Source organism: Phoenix dactylifera, chromosome 3 (assembly GCF_009389715.1).
Source record: "Phoenix dactylifera cultivar Barhee BC4 chromosome 3, palm_55x_up_171113_PBpolish2nd_filt_p, whole genome shotgun sequence".
Classification (NCBI taxonomy): Eukaryota; Viridiplantae; Streptophyta; class Magnoliopsida; order Arecales; family Arecaceae; genus Phoenix; species Phoenix dactylifera.
This window is the reverse complement of record NC_052394.1, coordinates 6,432,629-6,455,567: the sequence shown is the minus strand read 5'-3', so window position 1 is coordinate 6,455,567 and position 22,939 is coordinate 6,432,629. Positions and strand designations below refer to the sequence as shown.

At 39.4% G+C, this 22,939-nt stretch overlaps 2 protein-coding genes across 2 annotated transcripts; both read left to right on the top strand.

The window, feature by feature from the left end:
• The first annotated feature begins 525 nt into the window (after positions 1-525).
• On the top strand, positions 526-13,620 carry LOC103701053 (glucosidase 2 subunit beta). The gene is made up of 16 exons (XM_008782997.4): positions 526-858; positions 957-1,070; positions 1,242-1,337; positions 4,648-4,887; positions 5,000-5,163; positions 7,234-7,326; positions 7,418-7,510; positions 9,213-9,519; positions 9,649-9,753; positions 9,827-9,928; positions 11,684-11,741; positions 11,854-11,922; positions 12,507-12,594; positions 12,672-12,733; positions 12,809-12,860; positions 12,942-13,620. The coding sequence occupies exons 1-16, from the start codon at positions 750-752 to the stop codon at positions 13,002-13,004; spliced, it is 1,815 nt and encodes a 604-aa protein (XP_008781219.1). The 5' UTR covers positions 526-749; the 3' UTR covers positions 13,005-13,620.
• Positions 13,621-17,609: 3,989 nt separating this feature from the next.
• On the top strand, positions 17,610-21,259 carry LOC103701052 (pyruvate kinase, cytosolic isozyme). The gene is made up of 3 exons (XM_008782994.4): positions 17,610-18,029; positions 19,551-20,012; positions 20,107-21,259. The coding sequence occupies exons 1-3, from the start codon at positions 17,808-17,810 to the stop codon at positions 20,917-20,919; spliced, it is 1,497 nt and encodes a 498-aa protein (XP_008781216.1). The 5' UTR covers positions 17,610-17,807; the 3' UTR covers positions 20,920-21,259.
• The last annotated feature ends 1,680 nt before the right edge of the window (positions 21,260-22,939 follow it).

Genomic DNA, 22,939 nt, shown 5'->3' with positions numbered 1-22,939 from the left:
AAGTTTAATAAATACTTATAAATAACTTTGGAGCCGATTAGTCTGTGAATTTTGTTAATGAGAAAAAAATCTCGACAGATTACTTTACCGGCCCAACCATGAATTTTATAAAATTTTCATATTCAAACTGACCCGAAATTGATAGCCACTCTAATGATCTGGCTACATTTATCTGTTTCTTTAATTCTTGACCTCCGACGGTTGCACATACTTAATCTCCAATACATATATAATTATAAACAACAAAAATAAATATAAATGTATATAATATAAATAGAAGTGTGTATAAATTCTGTATAAATATGTGCATGACTAAAAATCAAACCATAATGGTCAAATGAATGGCTAAGTTCCGCTAATTTATAAGGTTCTAAAATCAGGATTAATTAATAACCGCACTAGGCACGGCCAAATCTGGGTGATAAGGGAAAGAAATCTTCACCCTAGATCAAGAACTCCATCTAAAGACGGACGTTCAACTGCATAATAGGGAAAGAAATCTTCCCCAACCCCTCAGGAATCAGCAAAAACAGATGGCCAGGATCTATTCGGCCAAATAGAACAGCAAACCTCGAGTTTTCCCGTCGGTGCTTAGCGCGCCGGTCCTCCTCTTTCTCTCTCTCGCGGGAGTCGGGAGCTCAACAAAAGCTGCAGTCGCCGGGCGGTCTAATAACAAAAGAACTCATACTCTCTCTCTCTCTCGTCTTCCTCTCTTTGGACGACCCTAGTGCTCTCCATAAAAGCCATCGATGGGAGGTCGTCTCCGGATTTCCCTGACGATCTCGTGTCTTCTATTGATTTGGATCTCCGCGTCGGCCTCGATTCCGTCGAGGGAATCGTTGGGGATAGCTCCTCAAGGTAACCCTCTCGATCGCCTCTTCCCTTTTTTTTTTCCTTTTTGAATTTACTTATTTTTCCTCGAGTTTTCGGATTATTTTAATGCTTCGATGCGTCAGATTTGAGTTATTATAAATCGGATGTGATCAAATGCAAGGATGGATCGAAAAAATTCCCGAAAGAACAGCTAAACGACGAGTTCTGCGACTGCCCGGATGGAACCGACGAACCCGGTCAGCGATTTTTAATTTTATTCCTTTTTTTTGTCATTTTCTTGAGCTTCATGAGATGTCTGTTTACTGGGATTTGTAGGGGCTATTGTTAGTGTTTCTTGATTTTTGATTAGGGTTTTTTTCTCTCTAATGGATCTTTGATCGGGTGGGTTATGTTGTGTTGTCCTGCAGGGACATCAGCGTGTCCGCAAGGGAAATTCTATTGCCGGAATGCGGGTCACATTCCTCTGACAATCTTCTCTTCTCGAGTGAATGATGGTATATGTGGTAAGAACCGTTCTGTTTACCGCCCGTGCTTTATATGCTCATTTATCTATTATTTTAAAATAGGGCCCATTTTCCAGAAGTGGTTTCTTGATCTTTACTGATAACACGTAATATGAGAAAAGTGTGACGTTTGTTGCTACATTACTTTAATTTTACTGTAACCGCTAAAGCACCAATTCACAGTAAGAGGAAAAATAATATTTAATACTATTTTGTGGTTGGATTTTTCAAGTCCACTATTTCAAGGGTGATCTTAGTCTCTTTTTTCCCTCAGTTGTTCTCATTCCTATAGCTGCATTGCACAATATGGACATCCCTGATTTTGAAAATCATCAAGGCATGGGCTTCTGAGCCTTTAAGTATTCTGTCTTTGCATGAATTCCATGCTGTTTTGAATTCCTTCCTAAAGCAATCAAACATAATGTTTAATCTGGCCCTCATGTTAATGACATGCATGAAGGGGCAAAGGGAAGTCATTAGAAGAAATTGCACCATAACAGTGATTCAATCTTGGTGGAACTACACTGAGGCCTGTAACTACTGGTTAGGGGGTGGTTATCTATCTACCAACTAAACACCACCACTTTTTGGGCCAATTTACCTGGCTAACCTGGTTAAAGATGTTTCAGTGAGGAGGGAAAAATAACATTAATAACCTGATTAAGCTCCCCTCTCCTCATTATTTTTCCCCATTTCACCCTTTTCCCCTCACCTTTTACTTTTCTTGATTACTACCTTTTTTTGTCCATATAATCCAAAATAGACCTGATCATGGGCTGGGCTTGGGCACAGAAAAGCTCCATTTTTAAATAGGCCCGGCTCGAAGCTCGATTAAAAATGAATAAAGTTTAGGCCCGAGGCTCGTGATCAGCTCTAATCCAAAATTGTTACTCAACCACTTAACTCATGCTTTGTCCTACCCAATAGCATTTTTCCCATCTCAGCAAAAATGTGTGGTTAATTGAGCAACAACCAAATAATAGTTTTTCTCAGCTTCATGATTAACTAGTTAAACGATGTACTAATGTTTAAAATATTAGCCATCCTCTGATTAGCTATCTAGGAACTAGATTGGGCCTAAGGGTTGGGCCTAAGGACATATATGTTGTTTGCACCTATTGTTGATGAACTTGCTGCTAATTTTCAAAAGAAAGTTCCTTGATTTATTATATTTGTAGATTATGTAGTATTGATTGATAGAAGAAGACTTAGGTTGAACAGGTGATTTTTTGGGGTGAAATTTGGAGAATAGTTGTCTATAATGTCATTAGATGTAAATTATATGCAAATGCTATTTTTAGTGAAAACGTAAATAATGTTTAGGCCGTGGCCTAGATTTGATCAATAGATGATTTTAATCATTAATCATTTTGCTGAAAGAAAAGGATGCTTTATCATTGTAGTAATATTTGATTTAGCATATGAAAGAGTGGAGATATACCGATAATGAAGTCAAATTAGAGAACTTGTTTGACATAGAGTGATACTTTTGAAGTGTTTCGTGATCACTCGACATCTTTGAGACTAGGAAAAAATTATTGGACAATAATGAACTCCTAAATGTCATAGATTGCAATTTGGAAGGGTTCAAGCAGAGAAAATGAGTATACTAAGATTGTCAAATTGATCTTCAGTTTAGAAAGAATAACATGGAATATAAGGGCATCAAAGAAGTGTAGAACTTAGAATTATTGAGGTCCTAGTAAGGAGAGTGTGTTGGGTTGAAGGGCCAAAAAGGAAGAGAAGGCCTAAGATAATGTGGAAGAATTGGTGAGGAAGGTCCCAGCAAAGCTAGCCCCTAATTGCAATATTTACAAAAAAAAGGATTAAAATTCCAATTCTGCAAGGTGGAGAAACATTTCTTAAAGATCATGGTTAAGGCTCCCAATGGTAGTCTTGGCTTGATCACAACTATATGATCTTGGAAGGCAGTACCATTCTGAACTGCTTGGCTCAAGGCGCACTGAGCCGCATTGGAGGCGGACTAATATAATTCTGCCCCTCAGTTCGAGAAACTGGTGAGAGAGGGGGATAGGAAGAGAGAGAGAGAGAGAGGGAGAGGGAGGAAGGGAGAGGGAGAGAAGGAGAGGGAGGGAGAGAGAGAGAAGGAGACTCCTCTCATCCGGCCACAACGTAACAGGGATGGAGCCATTGTTTCAAAATAAAACGGGGGCTTTGGCTCTTTTTCTTAATTTTTTTAAAAACGAAGTTGGAGCCCCTATTTCAAAAAAAGGGGTCGGAGCCTCAGTTTCATCTTGAAATAGGGGCTCCGCCCCTGTTATGTTGCGGCTAGAGGAGAGGGGGCTTGAAAGCCCTCACCGTCTCCCTCTCCCGGCCTCTCTCTTTTCCTTCCTTCCTCTTCCTTTCTCCCTCTCTCTCTCTCTTCCTCCCTTTTGTTACGCCGCGGCCGGAGGTGAGGAGGCTCGAAAGGCCTCTTCCTCTCTCTCTCTTCCCCCTCCCCTCCCTCTCTCTCCCCCCTTCCCTCCCTCTCTCCCCCCCCTTCCACCCTTTCCCTCTCCCTCCCCCCTCTCTTTCTCTCTCTTTTTCTCTCTTTCCTTCTCCCTCTCCCCTTCCCTCTCTGGCTCTCTTTTGTCGATACACCACAAGTTGGCACGGCATAATACCATACCATACTATACCGCAGGGCAACTGCTACAGATCCCGGTACCGATTCCGCCGACCTTACATATGATTATTGAGACATGTTAGGTCTGGGTTAGCAAGAGTTTTTCCCCCCTCTAGAAGTTGCATGGATTTGTTGGATGATTAGATCTGTTCTATGTAAGCCAAGGTTGGTGCTCATATTGTGGGGTTGTTAACTTTATAGCCTAGGAGCTCCATAGGTCTTGCATCTTGTAGCTTATTGCATCCTTAGTATGAGCCAGCTACTAAATTGATGAAAGTTGTCTTTGTAGCCCATTTGTTATTGCAATTAAGTTTAGATCCCATGAAATGCCATAACTGGCAATTTCATGCATATCATTATATGCTCTATCAAGTTATTTTGACAAGTGTTTCCCTCAATCTGTAACTTCCCTTTCATAGATTAATATACAATGATTTAAATGTGTGTGAGAGAGATTTCTAACATAGGGTTTGTGCAAGAAACAGATTTCATATGATGGCAGATTGTTTAACATTTTATTGAGCTGGATTAATCTGGTGCAACTAATTGCTTTTATCATAAGTTATGTTCTTGAGTTTTGATTATTTTGTGGTGTCTTCACAAGTACATTCCACTGTAATCTTCGGTACTGCAGTTTTATAGTTCTTGATCCCCCTTTTTTTCACCTTATATCATTACATGCAGATTGTTGTGATGGGAGTGATGAATATAATGGCAATGTGAACTGTCCAAACACATGTTGGGAGGCCGGTAAAGTGGCCAGGGAGAAACTGCAGAAGAAGATAGCAACATTTCAGAATGGAGTTACTATTCGGAAGCAGGAAGTAGAAAAAGCAAAACAAGCATTTGCTAAAGATGAAGCCGAATTGTCAAAACTTAGAAGTGAAGAGAAGATACTCGAAGAGCTTGTTCAGAAGCTTAAAGGTTTTCTGTTGTTATTATTTGTTTGAATAATTTGAACAAGAAAGTTTGACAGTGTAAAATCTATGAACTGGCCCCTTTTCTTACAGAAGCTTTTTCTTGACCTTCCATGCAGAGCAAAAAGAACGAATTGAAAAGGCAGAGGAAGAAGAACATAAAAAAAAGGAAGAGGAAGAAAAGAGGCTCAAAGAATCTGAAACAAAAGCTAATGAGTTAAAGAAAGCATCCAAGGAATCTTCACATGATAGCACCGATCAGGCTCCAGAATTACATAATCAGGTCGATGTATTTATTGCACTGCTTCATTCAATGTGGTTTTTGGTGCATTATCTAGTCAATTTTTTACAATTTATGTTCACAGAGTTTTATGCTTTACCACCAGTCTTAAAGTACGGCTTGAACATATCCTTTACAAACTCTTCAGCTAAATGTACTAAAACCTGCTATAAGATACTAAAGGAACTCTCACCAAAATGCAACAGTGAGTCAGCAAGGAAACCAATTATTATTATGCTAATATACTACCATTTTAATTTCTTAAAGCAGCATGTGAGAATTGTTTATTGTACTTTTGCTTCCTGATTTTCAATGCATAAGATGTGAATCCACAGTGCTGCATTGCATGCTTTGCATACAACTTGGCACTACTGCCAGTGGTGTCTGTTTAACAGGTAAAGATGATCATTTCAACAATCTATGAGTGATCTTACTCTTACACAGAGGGACTCCAATATACCTTTTGATTGCAACTTAGAATTTTAAAGATTTTTAATTTAATTTTCAAAGTATATATTATTGGTCAAGGTTTTGTATACCGTGGGGCCGGCCTATCCCAGTTTCCTGTGGGAAGGGATGCCCTGCATCTCCACACTTGGGATGGTGGATGTCTTGTCGTATTCCGGTTCATTTTCCGACTGACTCATCCTCTCCTAACACTCAGGACAGTTGGATACCCCACTATCCCACCCAAGGTTCGCCGTACCGGTACCGGTCGGCGTACCGGTGGCCGGCCGGACCGGTACGGTACCGGTCCGGTTCGGTACGTACCGGTTGGTACCGGTCCCGTACCGGCCGGTACGCGGTGGTTTCAAAAACCACAGCGCGCGGCGCTGTGGTTCTAAAAAAAAAAAAAAATCGTACCGGTGCGAACCGGCCGGTTCGCACCGGTACGAGGCCGGAACCGGCCGGTACGGGCTCCGAACCGGCCAGTACGCCCCGTACCGGCCGGTTCGGATAAAAAACCGGAAAATACCGGTTTTTTATCCGTTCCGGTACCGGTCCACGGCCGGACCGGCCCGTACCGGCCGGTACGGGCCGGTACGGCATTCCATGATCCCACCAGTATAATACTTGCTAGTGGTCATAATTAAGTGAACAATGTTCTCTGCAGTCATAGTTGGTATATCATGTCCCATCTAGGTATTTTCCTTTTCCATTTTTTAATTTTCTTATCAGCTGCTGTTTCAGGATTTAGCTGCCTGTTTCTGTGTTAATAGGTTTAAGACCATCCTACTAGATGCAGTTTGGTTGGCCAAGATGAATATTTAAAATTTGTCACGAAAAAGGGAATTGGTAAAATGCAAGAGATGAAGATATTAAGGCATTACACAGGAAATTCAGACATCAGACCTGACAGTGAAATTCAGAGGATAACATTGATAGTGTCTACACTGTCGATGTTGCACAATCTTGTTCTTCTTGAAAAGCCACTATTCTGTTCTTAAACTTTACACTTAAGTTAATATTAATAAATTGTCCCATGCTTTTTCTAAGTGCCTGTCATTTAGCTCAGTGCTGCTGCTAGGTTGTTAGCACTTTGTTTATCTAAGTTTGGCTCTATATTTTAGGGCCTGATTTTGACCAGACCTTTATTTGTTTATTTATTTATTGACTCAAATTGCTACCTAGTTAAGATCCCTTCTATGAAAACCCCTGCTTGACTTTGCCCAGAAACCAAAATGATTTGCTAGTGGTGAGATATGTTCTAATTAATACTGCAACTAGTTTAAGAAGTTGAGTGAATATGTGCCCCAAAAAAGTAGTAAAGGCCTGTTTGGTCTTGACAGACCAGGCTTTGGCCTTGAATCTTCATTCTACAGGTTTTAGCTACTAGATCCTCACCCAATCTGCTGGCGTCTGCTGTAAGGCCAATACTCAGCTACACAGTGGATGGACTCAAGTTTGCTGCTATATCTTTGCCTAATTAATCATCTTGCCTCTGTTTTAAACTCTAAAGACCTTTCAGTTGCCACCAGTTGCTTAATGGTTTTACGTTGTGCATATTCTTCTAGGGTTCATGGCTGTGTAACACCCTCTTTGCTAAAGCCTAATTCTGGACTTTATTAACAGGATGCAATGGAAGATCACCATGATTCTGCAGTAGAAGACAAAAATGATTATACTACTGAAACTGAGATATCTGATAATCAAGCAGTGGGAAAGGTATCTGAAAGTTTTTGTATTAATTTTTAACGATAAGATGTCCCGCTTTTCTTTTTCTCACTGGCATTTGTTTTCATGCTTGTTGAAGCAGGTAGCTGATGATCATGATGACACTATAGCCAAATCTGGACATGAGGCTGATGGTAGAAGTGACGGGTCATCTTTCAGTCATGTGGAAAAGCAGGTAACAGTTTTATATAACTCCTAGTTGTTTCACAGAATATGTAGTTGTACATGGAAAATGATTATTTTCCATGTTCTTTTGTAATTTTCTATTAGCATGTTGCAGAACAGGTAATACAAAATCATGATTCTTGATGCTTCCATTTTATCAATTTTTGTTCTTCCAACCTTCATTCTGAAGAATTGAAGTGTCTTAGATATATTCACCAAGTCAAACTGCAGCAGATTTTCCAGTCGAGTGTTGATGTCGAACTTGTTCAACTATCTAAAATATCTTTGAGATAACTTTACTAGTTGTGTTGGTTGTTCACATTTTGACAAAAAACCTTGATGGGTAAGAACCAGAAACTTCACAGAATTATTTCTGAATTTGATTATCATCAAATTTATTTGTAATACATGTGCGGCAAACTTGTCAACATGCTCATAAAGGGAAAACCAAAAGATGTCCCTTCATCTTCTCATTAGACTTGCACAGTAGTGAATCATATAGTAGGCTAGACGTATATATTTTTTTTGTCAACATGTTTCTGTGTAAGGATTTTTTGTACTTTGAACTAATTGCACTTTTAAAAACTTATTTCAACTGGAGTTCAGAGGTTCAGGGCCTTCAGGCACATATTTCTCTCTCAAGCCTAAGCCTGCTTGTGCTATTGAAAATTCTACATGTAGTCAAGGGCTTAAATCATAACATTTATTGTATTTGTTTCATCACATGACATTTGAAATATCTGAATGATGTTACTTATTGCTTCATGCCATCCTTAATTGATAATGGAAAAATATTTAGGTACACATCCTCACAATTTAATCTATAAGTACAGTCCATATGCAAGGCATATTTTTTTGTCATCACGTGTTCAGCAAGAAACAGTAGAAATAATTGAGAGTTCCTAAGGTAATTTGTGAAATGGGATATGAAATCTGGAGAAGTTCAATTTTCTCTTGTTAGTTGCATTTGTTTCAATAGTGCTTTAGTTTTGTGCCTGAACAAAGCTTGTTCTATTAGTCATGGAAGGGCCAATATTTGATTGAAACATGATGTCTCAAGCAATGATAATAAGATGGCGGATTTAGAGATGGGATATTAAATCTGGAAAAGTTCAGTTTTCTGTGATTAGTTGCATTTGTTTCCATTGTAGTTCAGTTTTCTGCTTGAATAAATCTTGTTCTATTAATCATGGAAGGGCCAACATTTGATGGAAGTATGATGTCATGAGCAATGATTGCAAGATGTCAGATGTACTAGGTAACTCAGGGTATCAAGAATTTAATTACATGATATTGCATCTATAATTTCCTACATTTTTTTTAAAAATTTTACGAACTTATATGTGAAAAAACTGTTGTTTGAAATATATTTGTAGCCAATATTAGGATATCTGTTATCTAACAACAAGATCAATGAAGAACCAATTGAAGTTGAAAGGAAGTTGATTCCTCTCTTGCTAGAATAATCACATTATTTTCTTTGTTAACCTTATGCATTTAATATGGATCCTTGGTTTGCTCTCTTATGAAACAAAATGAAAACCGGTTTGAAGTGTGTGCTGTTGCTGCTTCAGATATTTGTATTGATTTATGGTTTGTTAGCTGCTCACATCAGAAGAAAGAACTCTGTTTATGAATTCCTGCTAGAGTCTACATGTCAATTTTCATGGATTGGTATTTTGGCATTAACCATCTATGTTCTAAACTTGCAGGGGCCAGTTTCTGACAGCACTGAAGGATTGTCGAGAGAAGAGCTGGGTCGTCTTGTAGCGTCTCGCTGGACTCAGGAAGATGCTACAGAAGAAAACAATGAAGTTAATACAGCAAAAGAAGAAGGACATGAACATGATGAAGATGAATCAGAAGAAAATCATGATGGCTATAATTCAGATAGTGATGAAGATCATAAGTTTGAGGATGATGATTTGGAAGATGACCCACATACAGAATTTGGAGAGGATCATGAAGAGCCTACTGGTGCCTACAGTTCTGATGAAGATGACAAAGCTGACTATTCAGGTTTTTCTTTCTAGTTTTCCCAAGAGAGCAACCATAATTTTCCATCACTCTGACACTTAACTGTTTAGTGCTTAGAAAACATGTTAGAGGTGTTTATGTGTGTGCTAATCGTTGTCCATTTCTTTTTAGATTTAACTGTCTCTGGTAGCTCATCATGGCTGGACAAGATTCAACAGACTGTCAATAATGTTCTTCAAGCTTTCAGCCTTTTCAGACGTCCAGTGAACATATCAGGTATTATTTTTTCTTTGCAAAATCATACGAGTGGCGATGAGAATCATGCAATCTTGTGTTTTAATTTATCCAGAAGCTGCTACTGTCCGAAAGGAATATGATGACTTAAGCTCGAAGTTGTCCAAAATTCAGTCAAGAATATCCAGTCTGAATGAAAAGCTGAAACATGATTTTGGTAAGTTACAGTAAGAAGTTGATTTAGTCATGAGCGTCTGTTCTCATTGGTACATCATGTTGGCATGTTTGTGAAGTCAGTGTGAATATGATAAGATTTTTTTTTGTCATAGTGAATATCATCCTGCTTTACCATCAAAGGTTGGGGGGGGGGGGGCGAGGTTAGGTTTTGATAATTATCATGCAGTGTTAGATTTCCTAGAGGTTTTTGTTCTGATTTTTTTTTATCATATTATACTTTTAAATATCTTGCCTGTGCTCTCATATGCATATTATGTGTGGTTGCAACATAAGCTCATAGTTTCCTACCTTTTCAATGCTCTCTTCAACATGATCAGCCTCAGGGCAGTGTTTAGGAGGACATTTGCCTTTTGTTGTTGAGAGGTTGTGTATGTGGACTTGTGGCTTTATCCAAGGTTACGGCAAAGAGAATTAGAGATCCATGAGGACACGAAATTTTTGAGACTCATCTAGTTCACCATCCTCCACCATTATGAAATTCCACACCAAGATCACTTCATATGATATGCTTGGTTTGACTCAATAGTGGTTAGTAACTTAAATTATTAGTTCCCTTTGAGGCTGCTTGTAGTTTAATATTGAAGATGTAAAATTGCAGCCCACAACTACAGCATGTCCTTGCAAGATACACAAGGCATGTATAATGCAATTCTTTTGTCCAATCTATGATATAAATGGTAAAATGTCCACTATTAACACCAAAATGGCTAACAAGAGATACATAAATGCAAATGTACAAAATGTACAAGAACATATCATAGCCTGATACCATGCAGTGACAAAGAAACTGAGAGAGAGCTAGGCAAAGTTGATAGTTGGAGAGAAGTGAAACATTTTCATTTTTTTTTCTTCTTAAAGGCACCCTTCTATGCGCCAAAATCTTCATCAAAGCATATAATAATTGATGACTGAAAATAAATTGCTGGCTGATTTTGATCGATCATGATGTGACCAAATTAAGCCATGGGTTTTAGCCATGCAGCTGATGTATGCGCAGTTTCCCTTTGATTAGGTGCTTCCATACCGAGCTGGATATCTTTTAATTATTTAAAGTTTTCTTCTGGGTTTAAGAATATTACAAGAATCAAAGAAAACAGGAATAAAAATGAAGGATAGAAAAGACATATTAAGGATAGAAGAAACATCCTCCAAAGTCGAAACTATATAAACAATCTTGCAGCTCTCTTTACATGTAATAGGTATGCTGATTGGAAAATTAATATGATCACCACCCCCTGTTAATTGTGAGACAAAACTATTGTGAGATGTGAGGCTGCAGAGATTTTTTCCATACCATGTGCACTGATGCACTTCAGAAACATCACAGGGTTGCAAGCATATTTTTGCCTAAAAGGTTTTATATGTCTAAAGAGGCTCGGATGAGCAGAGGTACCTTTTTAGTTGTCAATTAGCAGGTAGGCTTGCTTTTCAAGCTGCTTGTGATAGTGCAGTAAACTGACTTTTAGGCCACGAGATCAAATGCACAACTTTGTTAATGCTTGATGATAGTGCAAATAGAAAAACTTCTATGTTGTCATAATATGGTTGTCTATAAGGTGATAGACCTTATGAATCTTATGTGTTTATATTAATTTGTAAGTGCAGAATAAGTAGTTTGTAAAATACATTGGTTCTGTTATATTTCTTTGATCATTTATGCATGAATATGGTCATGTTCATGGCTTGAGTTAGACAGACAGCAACAGTTTTCTGAAGTTGGGTATTTTCTTGCTAGGCAAGGATAAAGAATTTTATTCATTCTATGATCGTTGCTTTGAGAGCAAGCAGAATAAGTATGTATACTATATACAACATTCCTTTTAGTTGTTCTTATGATGAACTTGCATTGCTGTTCTTTTTTTTTTTAATCATATAATTGTGGCTTTTGGAAATTCTTGTCGGTAGGTACACTTATAAGGTCTGTCCATTTAAGAAAGCCTCCCAGGTCGAAGGGCACAGTTCCACCCGATTGGGGTAAGTTCTTGAGATTCTTTGTTTATATCAAAAAAATATATCTCATTGATAACTCATCCTCCTTGACAAATGTGCTCTCAACACTTAATAAGAAATTTTCACATTAGATACCAACAGTATACTAGCTGAAGGGCCTTCATGTTCTTTGACATTTCAACGTTCATTTGTGTCCATAGAAGCATTAAAAATAATGATATAGAAGCCGTGACTATTGACTGTTATACCAAGTACTTATTGGTGTCTTAGTTTGGGACCTTTTTTGTCTTTGAAATGAAGTCTTCTTTGACAATTATAAGAATAGAATGTTTTAATCACATCAAAAGAGAATATGTAGAGATGACACTAAGGGTAGGGTATTGAGAGCTGCATAACTTGGCCTAACTTAACCTGTATTTGAATATCTTGGGCCCTCTATGGGTCTTTCCTAGGATCTTTATATGTTTTAACTTCTAAGAAATATAATGTTACTAGAAGCTCCTGGATCATATTACGGTATGGCACGGTAGCACTCATGCCACATTCTAGCAAGATGAAAGTATAGTCTAGTCGATGTGGTTGGATGTTATCTCATTTTATTTAAGCAGGCACTGGGATAAATTTGAGGAGTCATACAGAGTCATGTTATTTTCCAATGGAGATAGGTGTTGGAATGGCCCCGATAGAAGTCTAAAGGTATTGTTTGAATTCCCTAATCAACCTTGTCTGAGCTTTGTTAAGGCAATAGTTCTGATTGCTCAAGTTTTATACAGGTGAGACTTAGGTGTGGATTGAAAGATGAGCTTGCGGACATTGATGAACCAAGCCGATGCGAGTATGCATATCTTCCATCTCGCTAGCCTTTCTTCTCATAAGAATCTTTTCTCATGTTTAATGTTGCCCGTATCAGGTATGTAGCTATACTTTCAACTCCAGCCGTATGTCTAGAAGAGAAGCTAAAGGTACTTGCTCGATCTTGATTATTATGATTTGCCTCCTCTTGTGACTTGAATCTTATAGGGAAATCCTGGTATCTGTGACAGGAACTGCAGCAGAAACTTGAAGATATGAACACAAGTCAACCCTCTGGTCATGATGAGCTATGAAGTTCTGCACAATTTGCAGAGTGAAACATGCAAAAAGAGTTTATAGTCACACTCATTTCAGCTTAGGAAGTTCATGAGAAGCCTTTTCTGTTGGAACTATAGAGAAGTTTGGGATAGCCCCATGTAGGCCAGATGATGATTGGATGTCATGAAGCGATCTCCGATATTTAAAGGTTTTCGAGCTCACTTCATGCCGCTGTTGTAATTCTTTTGTTTCCCTCCATCATAAGTGGTGATTGAGAATAGAGAAGAGCAACGAAGCAACTCGTTTTTTAATTTATTTAGATGAGCTTGATGCACATGTACTACTGATCAATCTGAGCTCTCACTAGCAATTACTACATAGTATTTGGTGCGTCTGGACAAGATAAACTTAATGTTAGTAAACTAGTTTGTTATAGCCTGACATCCTTACGTTTGATGTATCAGAAACAGAACTGTAGCTCCATTTGGTCATCATTGGAACCTGCGATGTTTCCAAAGATCTCAAGAAACCCCAGTAGAAAATACAAACTAAGAACTGGCTGAGGTCAACATGTAATGAAAAGGATTGTTAAACTAAGAGGATGTATTTTATATGTTATGGAGATTGCAGGGTAGTCTTGTTTTTGGTGTTTATGGCTTTTGAGGTGAATGGGCCGCGAGGATGTGATTGTTGTGGTTATTTCTTCTTTGCTGTTATGATTTAGTTCGTTTCTGTTTCCGTGCTTCTGCTGTAGTTTATGGTGGTGCTCTTTAGCTATCGATGTTTTTCTTTTCAACTTCTAGAAAAACTTGAAGTGAATGAAATGATTTTTGGTTGAGTTTAATTCAATCTGGACGTATAAAAAGGGGTTTTATGATTGTTGTTGCATAACTTGCAGATGACGAAACTTAAGATGGAGCCATCTTTTTTATGTTAGAACGGTGGAAGTTGTGCTTGCAAAGACTACAGAGCCAGGTGCAGTAACGTAACGTAGATTATCAACTTCTACATTGGATGGATAAATATAAAAAACAAATAACATAAATAGAAAAAAGGATCTCAAATAGAATATTAAAATTGTAGTTTGAGAATCTCAAGAGGCTGATAAATGTCAGCAATGGTGGAAGAATGGAGGTGACACGGCAGCTTGGAAGTGACATAAGAGGCTCTTGATTATTCTGTTATAATATATCTTTATTGAAACTATTACTGATTGTTGTAACAATTATGATAGCCTTTATTAGGCGCATTATGTACAGTTTGGAATTGTTTAATATTCAAATATTTATTATTATAATGATTGTTGTAATTGAGATGAAAAATAGCAAATAATAACCAAAAAAGAATATTATTATTCAAATCAATAGTTATTTCTGTTATAATGGAATTAATGAAAAATCACCAATAATAAACATTTCAATAATAAATATTTTTTTATAATGCAAACATTTTTAAGTGAAGTTTTGGAAAATGATGTTTTAGCAAAAAACAATGCAAGTGCCAAATAACCTTCATTTGTGAGCCAATAGTTGCTATCTTTCTTTCAATTATTATATATAAGAAAATCCAAGACTGTTATAACAACCATTATTTTAAAGATTTATTGCAAATCAATCTCCGAAATTATTCATATTTGCATACTAATCTCTATCTTTTTTAACTATATAAAAGATGTTGTCCGTTTGGACAAATCGAACAAACAATAAAAATGTACTAAACTGTCAATGAGTTTTGAGACTCCATCTTTCCTCATTCACTTCATCTTCTTCTCGCTCAATTTTGTCGCTAGGGAATCAATCATTGCATTAGGAAGTCGGTTAAATATGAGAAGAGGCAAAAATATTTAAAAGATATAAAATTAACACGGTTAGAAGAATGCAGAATATTCCATTGTTATTTGGCAAACTTAACCTAAGGTGCATATAGCAAGAAGAAAAATATTAATACAGGAAAATAGAAAATAATACACAGATACCGAAATTGTAGAAAAGCGAGTCAAAGGAGATCCATTGGTGATGGGAAGAAAGGCAGGGAATGTGCTCGAGAACTTGGGCGCCAATTTATTGTATGAACACTCCCTCAAAAAGAGCATCGGGTCAAATAAACTAGAATCCTTTTTACTTGGATTCCCAAGAAATGAAGACATTCAAATTTCAAACAATTAATCCCGAGGTTTTCTTTTCAAAACTGTGGACCAGCTGCCTTGGAAAGGAAGACAATTCTATGGGTCACAGAGATTCTCCCGTTTTAGACTGCGGCGAAATTTTGTTTATGCCCCACATATATATATATATATATATATATATGACTCCTTATTTCAAGTTAGTTGCATGTATCAAGGCAATATTAGCGTAAATAAGATGCGAGTGTCATGCCTCGTTCGATTTATTAATTTCATGAACTTCCATACCTTGTAATACTCTGCATGCCTTCTATAGCAAAAGCCTGAACCTCCCAGGATGTGCATCATCATCCTGGCAGAATGGGTTTAGCTCGCCATAAGTGCATGCCCCATCACTGAGGCATGGATGGCTATAGTACATGTGATGTGCAGCATCCTGCATGCCTGACTCACTGTTGCTGGAAATTGGACCCGGGGCCGGCCGTCGGCTGAAGAAGAGGAGCTCCGCTACCTGGGTGGCGGCGCGTCGGCGGGCGGCGTCCTCCTGGAGACCTGCAAGAAGCCGGTGGCCGGGCTCTCCGGCGCCGGCCCTCCGATGGTTAAGTCAGTCAGGGGTCTGTATGGGGATGGAGATAGCGGTAAGAAGTCGGAGTCCTCCCTCTCCTCAAATGGGGGAGTTCCCCTTTTATAGAGGGAGCTGGGTTACCTATGATGTGACGGGGCAATCGGCCTGTCGTACAGTCTGGCATGCAGTAGAATTAATGTTCGATCGTGTGAGTCAACACCGTTGCTGTTGGAGATCAGGCCGGAGCCCTCAAGTCGTCGTCGAGTCATGCCATCATCAGCGATTAAGTGGGTTTGCCGCAAGAGGCTCGACGTCCGTAGACGACAGAAGCCATACGCTTTAATCGTTGAGTGAACCGGAGATCATCATGAACCATATTCATTTAATGGTTGAGTGCGCCGAAGGCCTGCAGAGGCCACGCGCATTAATGATCGGGTGTGCCGGAGGCCTGCAAAGGCCATGTGTATTTATGGCTTGACGACGGTAGCAGGATATGGTGAGATTGAGTATCTGGAGTAAGGCTCCTTTAAGGGCTTAAGCTGGGGTCGAATACTTAGGCAAGGCATTTCGGAATTCAGCGCCTGGTCGGGTGCCGAGCCGAGGCAGTTGCCGAGTCGGGCGCCCTTAGTTCGAGCGTAATAAGGTTGGCGCCTTCTGGTCGGACGCCTTCTGGTCGGCGTCTTTGTTCCGAGACGACTTGGATTTTCCCCCAACACTCATCATTGGTGGATAGCCAAACCGCCTCCTGTGTTTGCATGCATCATGCATCCAGATCATCTCTGGGCATGCATGCAGCATTATTGCACGCCTTTTACAACACCCAAAGCCTACTTTTACGTGTTGGTTTTATGAACTTCCACACCTTGCAGCGTTGCATGCCATCTACAGCATTCCATAGCTAGTGCAACCTGCATGCCCATCAAACTTATATTTCTCAAAAAAAAATTAAATAGTAGAAAATACAAATATGTTTAATTAAATTAATAAATTAAAATATATTTTATTAGATGTTCAATGAGCGTAAGATTCAATTCTAATAGGGTTCGTTTGGTTCGTGCGAAGCATTTTTCCTTCTATGAATATGATTTCTAGAAAACAAATTCCTAAGAAGATGATGCCTAGAAAAGTACTTTTGGTATATTTGGTTGACCATGGAAAAGTGACAAATTTTTAAAGTGCTTATGTTTGGTTGACCATTTACTTTTTTGGAAAAGTTATGTATAATTTCTATTATGTCTTTAATAAAAATTAGGTATTTAATGCTTTCCTTAATGCTAAAAGATTTTTTTGGAAAAGTAATTTTTTCATGTTTCTCATGGGAAAGACTCTTTCATGAAATATGGAAATCATATTCTTATGAAAATACAACTTTTTTGTTTCTCTCCTTTAAAAACTTCAACCAAACAAGAAATATTTAATTACTTTCTCGTTGACCACACTTTTCCTCCTTCTTTTCCCGCGAACCAAACGGGCCATAGTCGCATCGCCATGAAATTTCTGGAAAAAAAATATAATAATGTGAACACAAAAATTTTATTTCAAAAAAAATAATATGAGATTTCAAAATGTGGAATTCTTTTTCCTGCACGTGCAGTGGGAAGGGATGGCAACCAGAACCGCAATGCTTGCACGACATGCAAAGCACGAGGACTTTCCAAAATTAGCCTCCACCGTCCAAAACCACCGCTTCCAAGAACACCGCCCTGGTCCAATGACCACAGAATGTTCCATTGGCCCACCACTCTCCTGCCATCTTCTGAAAGCGTCGAGCCCCCCATCATCCACCGTTTCCCCCAAAACCGACGGCTCCCATCGTTTTCACCGCCCCAAATCCCCCGGCAAATCACCCATAGATTCCCCCCTACCCTCCTAGGGCGAGACACCCAACCCCCTAGCTGCTCCGCCGGATCACCATAATCCCGGTCCCCATTATAAAATGGAAGGCGACCCGGGGCTTTTTAAGCTTTGTTCGCGACTTCATTTTCATCGTCGACTGCTAGAAAACTTGGGAGATAGGAAAAGAGACGCCTTTGTCCTCTTCCTCTCCTCTTCTCCGATCGATCTCCATTTCTAAGGATTCTTTTCTCTAGCTCCAGATTCTCTCCTTTTTGATCTCTGTCGCCGGTTCTGTGTTGATCTAAGGCGGAAGGAATGGCGGAGGTGAGGACGAGGCCGAAGACCAAGATCGTGTGCACGCTGGGGCCGGCGTCGAGGTCGGTGCCGATGATCGAGAAGCTTTTGAGGGCGGGGATGAACGTCGCCCGGTTCAACTTCTCGCATGGATCCCACGCCTACCACCAGGAAACCCTAGATAACCTCCGGACAGCGATGGACAACACGGGGATCCTCTGCGCCGTCATGCTCGACACCAAGGTAAGGCCTTTGACTCTTCCCCCTTGTGACGGGATGTCGACATGGGGGCGGGATCTTCGAATTTTTCTGTTCATGTTTTGGATTTTTGGGTATTTATTCTTTAAATTCTCCTTGGCGTCTTGTTGTTTTCCGATTTATAGATCTGATCGAGTTATAATTTTGAGTTTGTTTTTTTATAACTGTTCTAACGATCTTTCCATTTAATATTTTGTCCTTTTTTTTAATAATTAACTTCTTAGTCGGTTCCCATTTTAATATTTATTGATTTATCTATGGTTAATTTGAAAGTCTAATTAATATGAAGCTTATTATGATTCCAAAATTTAAGTTTTATCACGCTAGGAATGCTATTGTTTGTTGCATATCGAGTTTTCTCTCATCGTCAACCCTCATTTACTCTGGTTTCGGGTTTTCAGCCATGTTTATTTATTTTCATGCCAAGATATAACAACCAGTATTCTTTCTCGAGTTGATGTGTTGTATTTCTTGCATTTATTTTGATATCTTTGTTGTTTTTCTGCCCTTATTTTATCGTTTTTATTTTTCGGTGGACAGCGGAATTAACAGTGCTTTGCTGTATGTGGTTATATTGATGAACTGCACAAGACTTCGATTTCTGAACTTCTATTTTTACGCATAATAAACGTCTGGTTGGCATAGGATGTCACATCATCATCATCATCAACCATTTGCATGCTGTATTTGATTTTAGGAGATGATTTCTGGAGGTTTATATTTCATTAGGATATTGGACCTATTGATACTCTGTTACTCACCGTCTCCTTACCAAGTTACATCTCATTTAACTTGCAGTTGATGATCTGATTGCTCTATCTTTAATTTCCTTTAGGTTCTTAATAGAATTGTCTTAAATTCAGTTCATTTCTTTATTTTTTATTTTCATTTGTTCGTATATATGTAACTTGAGGGGGAAAAGAATTTGCTCAGGTTTACTGTTACTGATATGGGCCAGATTGCTTTCTTGAAGGTCGTGTTTCAATTTCTGATCAGATGTTGGTTTAGATTATCCTACTTATTTTTTGCAAGTAGACAGCATGGTTACATCGTGACTTGTAGATCTAAATAAGGAGAAGATATAATATGTTGTTGCTGAGTCTCTGTTTTATGTAGGCTATTTACTGTACGGCATAACCTAGACGTTGCTGTGGTTTTGGCCTCTGTAGTAGACTGGGTGTAAAATGAGGAAGAAATTGATGGCAATAGCAATGATAATTTTGAGGAACTTTGCTTAGGATGGAAGATGGAACTGAGAGAGAAAAATACAATTGAAAAATATTGTTATCAAATTACTGACTGACTGAGTTTTGTGTGAGTCTGAAAAATGAGCACATAATTCCTATATTTGAACAGGGTTCAAGTATTAGATTGGGGGTCAATTTCATGCAGTGAAGATGTAAAGAGCTCATTGATGTTGTAACTACCAGATTTTTAATTGCAACATCTTGTTGCTTGAGAAAATGCATATCACTGCTTATAAGATTCCAATCTATAATGCTGCAGGGTCCAGAGATCCGAACTGGATTTCTGAAAGATGGAAAGCCCATTCGCCTTCAAAAGGGTCAGGAGATCACTATCTCCACAGATTACAGCATAAAGGGCGACGAGAACATGATATCCATGAGCTACAAGAAGTTAGCGGAGGATTTGAAGCCAGGTAGTGTCATACTCTGCTCTGATGGGACAATCACGCTTACAGTGCTTTCTTGTGATAAGGAAGCAGGCTTGGTTTGCTGCCGCTGCGAGAATTCAGCTGCTCTTGGTGAAAGGAAAAATGTCAATCTTCCAGGAGTCATTGTGGATCTTCCTACACTAACGGAGAAGGATAAGGAAGACATCCTAAAGTGGGGAGTCCCTAACAAGATTGACATGATTGCTTTGTCCTTTGTGCGCAAAGGTTCTGACCTTGTGGAGGTCCGAAAGCTGCTCGGAGATCATGCAAAGACAATTGTGCTGATGTCGAAGGTTTGTTGAACTGTCTGAATTCTAATGCAGATATGCAAACTATACAATTGTATACACAATTCGGAGTTTTTATATTCATTATGAATACTTGCAGGTTGAGAATCAAGAAGGGGTGGCAAACTTTGATGACATACTTGCAAATACAGATGCTTTCATGGTGGCACGAGGAGATTTGGGGATGGAAATTCCAATTGAGAAGATCTTCTATGCTCAAAAGGTGATGATTTTCAAGTGCAACATGAAAGGGAAGCCTGTTGTGACAGCAACCCAGATGTTGGAATCCATGATCAAATCTCCTCGCCCAACCCGAGCTGAAGCTACCGATGTGGCTAATGCAGTTCTGGACGGCACCGACTGTGTGATGCTCAGTGGAGAGACAGCTGCTGGGGCTTACCCAGAGCTAGCAGTTCAGACTATGGCCAAGATTTGCTTGGAAGCAGAATCATACTTGGATCATGAAGCTGTTTTCAAAGGCATTATGGCGAGAGCACCAGTACCAATGAGCCCATTAGAGAGCCTTGCATCCTCCGCTGTCCGAACAGCGAACTCTGCTAAAGCAACGCTAATCCTGGTCCTGACCAGGGGAGGAAGCACCGCGAAGCTGGTTGCCAAGTACAGGCCTGCGATGCCGATATTATCAGTTGTGGTTCCTGAGTTGAAGACTGATTCTTTTGATTGGTCCTGCAGCAACGAGGCTCCTGCAAGGCACAGCTTGATCTTTAGAGGATTGATTCCGGTCTTGAGTGCTGCAACTGCAAAGGCCTCTGACACAGAGTCCACTGACGAAGCACTGGAATTTGCCATTCAGCATGCTAAGGTCAAGGGTCTCTGCAAGGCAGGAGATTCTGTTGTGGCATTGCATCGGATTGGAATTGCATCTGTGATTAAGATCTTGACTGTAAATTAGGTGAGAACAAGCTTTTCTAGGGGCAGTTTTGCTGGAGGGTCTACGTGCCCCTATTTTGATTGTGCTGTTATGCTATGGAAATACAGATGTTGTGCTGCGAGGGCTGCGAGGGACGTGGAAAAACTGCAAATTGGTTGCTTTAGCTAGGAGATACAGATTTTCTCCCCGAAGGTGATATGAACTTTTTGATAATTTTGATTTATGTAAGGTTTTATTGCGAGAATGTTCTCGCAGATTTTGGTTGCTTTGATATTTAAAGTTTATATATTTCATGACAATTATTGAGTGTGTTAATCTTCTTCGTTTAAATCATCATTTAAATTTTTGAGAATATCCCCTACTCTTGTTTTGATATACGACTGTTGAATTGTTGAGTAGCTCAAATCAAGGTATTGATTAAAAGGTGCTTAAATTAATTCTTGTGCTCGCAGGATTTTATATTAGTTGTATTCTGCTGGTTCTTGACAGGCTATTTTCTAGGCAGAATTATTTCTTTACCTAGTACTCTTCCTAGCATGACTGGTATTGGCCATGGGAACACTCAGATCAAAAGCATCATATTTTGATCGAACTGCGAGCCGATGGCTTGGCCAGGTGCTTGAACTATATGTGATGATCGGATAAATTGGACTACTAGTGCTTCAAACTTCCCTTGGGCGAGCACTTTTCTGGAGTTGCTTTAAAACTTTAGGACAATCAAATGGATGTCGTATACTGAGTAGATGCATTTATCAAGATGGGGAGCCAGCGAGTTTTTGGCTTGTTAAACGTTGTGCTCTCAGCCAGCTGCCAACCACCATAGCACGCATCAAACGTCTGAACCAAATCATGTTTCGCAATTTCAAAGACAAAATAACTCCTGACGTTGTCTTGGAAAATGATGCCACAGCCACCAAAGGAACTATGTCATCTATTTAACCACACGATCGAGGCACCAGTAAAATGTTTGCATACTTACATAGTCGGCCTCTCTTTTGGATACTGAATAGCTTATTTCCCTAAATGAAGGTTGATAATCAGATCATATGGTACATTAAAAGGGTATTTCATTTTGGGAAACTATGGATTATAAAGTGTTGTTTGTTAATCAGAAATGGTCCTTTGAAACAGAATCTATGCACTCATGATTAATTTTTACAGACCTACTCCCAAGTGCTCAATGCTTCTACATGAAAAGTTGATGATAGAAAGCTAAGATGGACTCGATCTAGATGGAAACCAATCAACGATTCAGCACTTGCTGTATCCCTAGGGTGTGCTCCGTCCTCATCATCATAATATACCTTTCGCCATTCGAGGGACTAGTTCATGGTAACTCCAACAACTTAGGTTCATATGATGCATAAACCTGGTAGACTTATTTCTTAGCCACAAATGATAAACTAGTCCTCAAATATGAAGAACCACACCTATATGGTATTTTAGTTGGCATGTATCATAATCCCACATCGGCCAATAAAAAAAGGCATCATACAACTTTATAAGCCTGCATAGATCCTCCACCCAATAGCTTAAGCTTTTATATTGTTCAACGGATTGGCCGGGCTATATTCGAGCTAGGCTCAGCTCAAGGTATAACTAAAATTAGTTAACGCTCAGAACCTACCTAACCCAACCTTCGAGCCTACTTTCCAGCCCCACCCGAGTACTCACCTGGGCTTTGGGCTTCAAGCCATGTATCGAGCTTTCTGATGGCCTAAGTCCCACTCCTCGACTTGATCCAATCCGATTTCCAACATCGAACGACGGGTCTTAATAACGTCGATAACCGTCGAATTCTCGCATACCTTGGCTGATACCGCTCACTCTCGCCAGTGATTCCCCTAGCTCAGCCTCCTCCATCCTCCTTTCCAATGACACCACCATCATCCGCATCCTGCTTAACTCGCTGCAGATCCTCTCTATCTCAGCCATCACCTCCCTGACCATCATCCCCATCTTCCCCTTTCTCACCAGCATCCTCACAAATGCTACCCCGATCTTATAAAACCCACCGCCTTCCCCTGCTTCTCCTCCTTGA

Coding starts and splice junctions, on each gene's coding strand:
- LOC103701053 (XM_008782997.4), top strand. CDS start 750: ATGGGAGGTCGTCTCCGGATTTCCCTGACGATCTCGTGTCTTCTATTG. Junction 7,511..9,212: donor TCAGTCATGTGGAAAAGCAG/GTAACAGTTTTA, acceptor CTAAACTTGCAG/GGGCCAGTTTCTGACAGCAC. Junction 9,929..11,683: donor AAAGCTGAAACATGATTTTG/GTAAGTTACAGT, acceptor TTTTCTTGCTAG/GCAAGGATAAAGAATTTTAT.
- LOC103701052 (XM_008782994.4), top strand. CDS start 17,808: ATGGCGGAGGTGAGGACGAGGCCGAAGACCAAGATCGTGTGCACGCTG. Junction 18,030..19,550: donor CCGTCATGCTCGACACCAAG/GTAAGGCCTTTG, acceptor ATAATGCTGCAG/GGTCCAGAGATCCGAACTGG. Junction 20,013..20,106: donor CAATTGTGCTGATGTCGAAG/GTTTGTTGAACT, acceptor GAATACTTGCAG/GTTGAGAATCAAGAAGGGGT.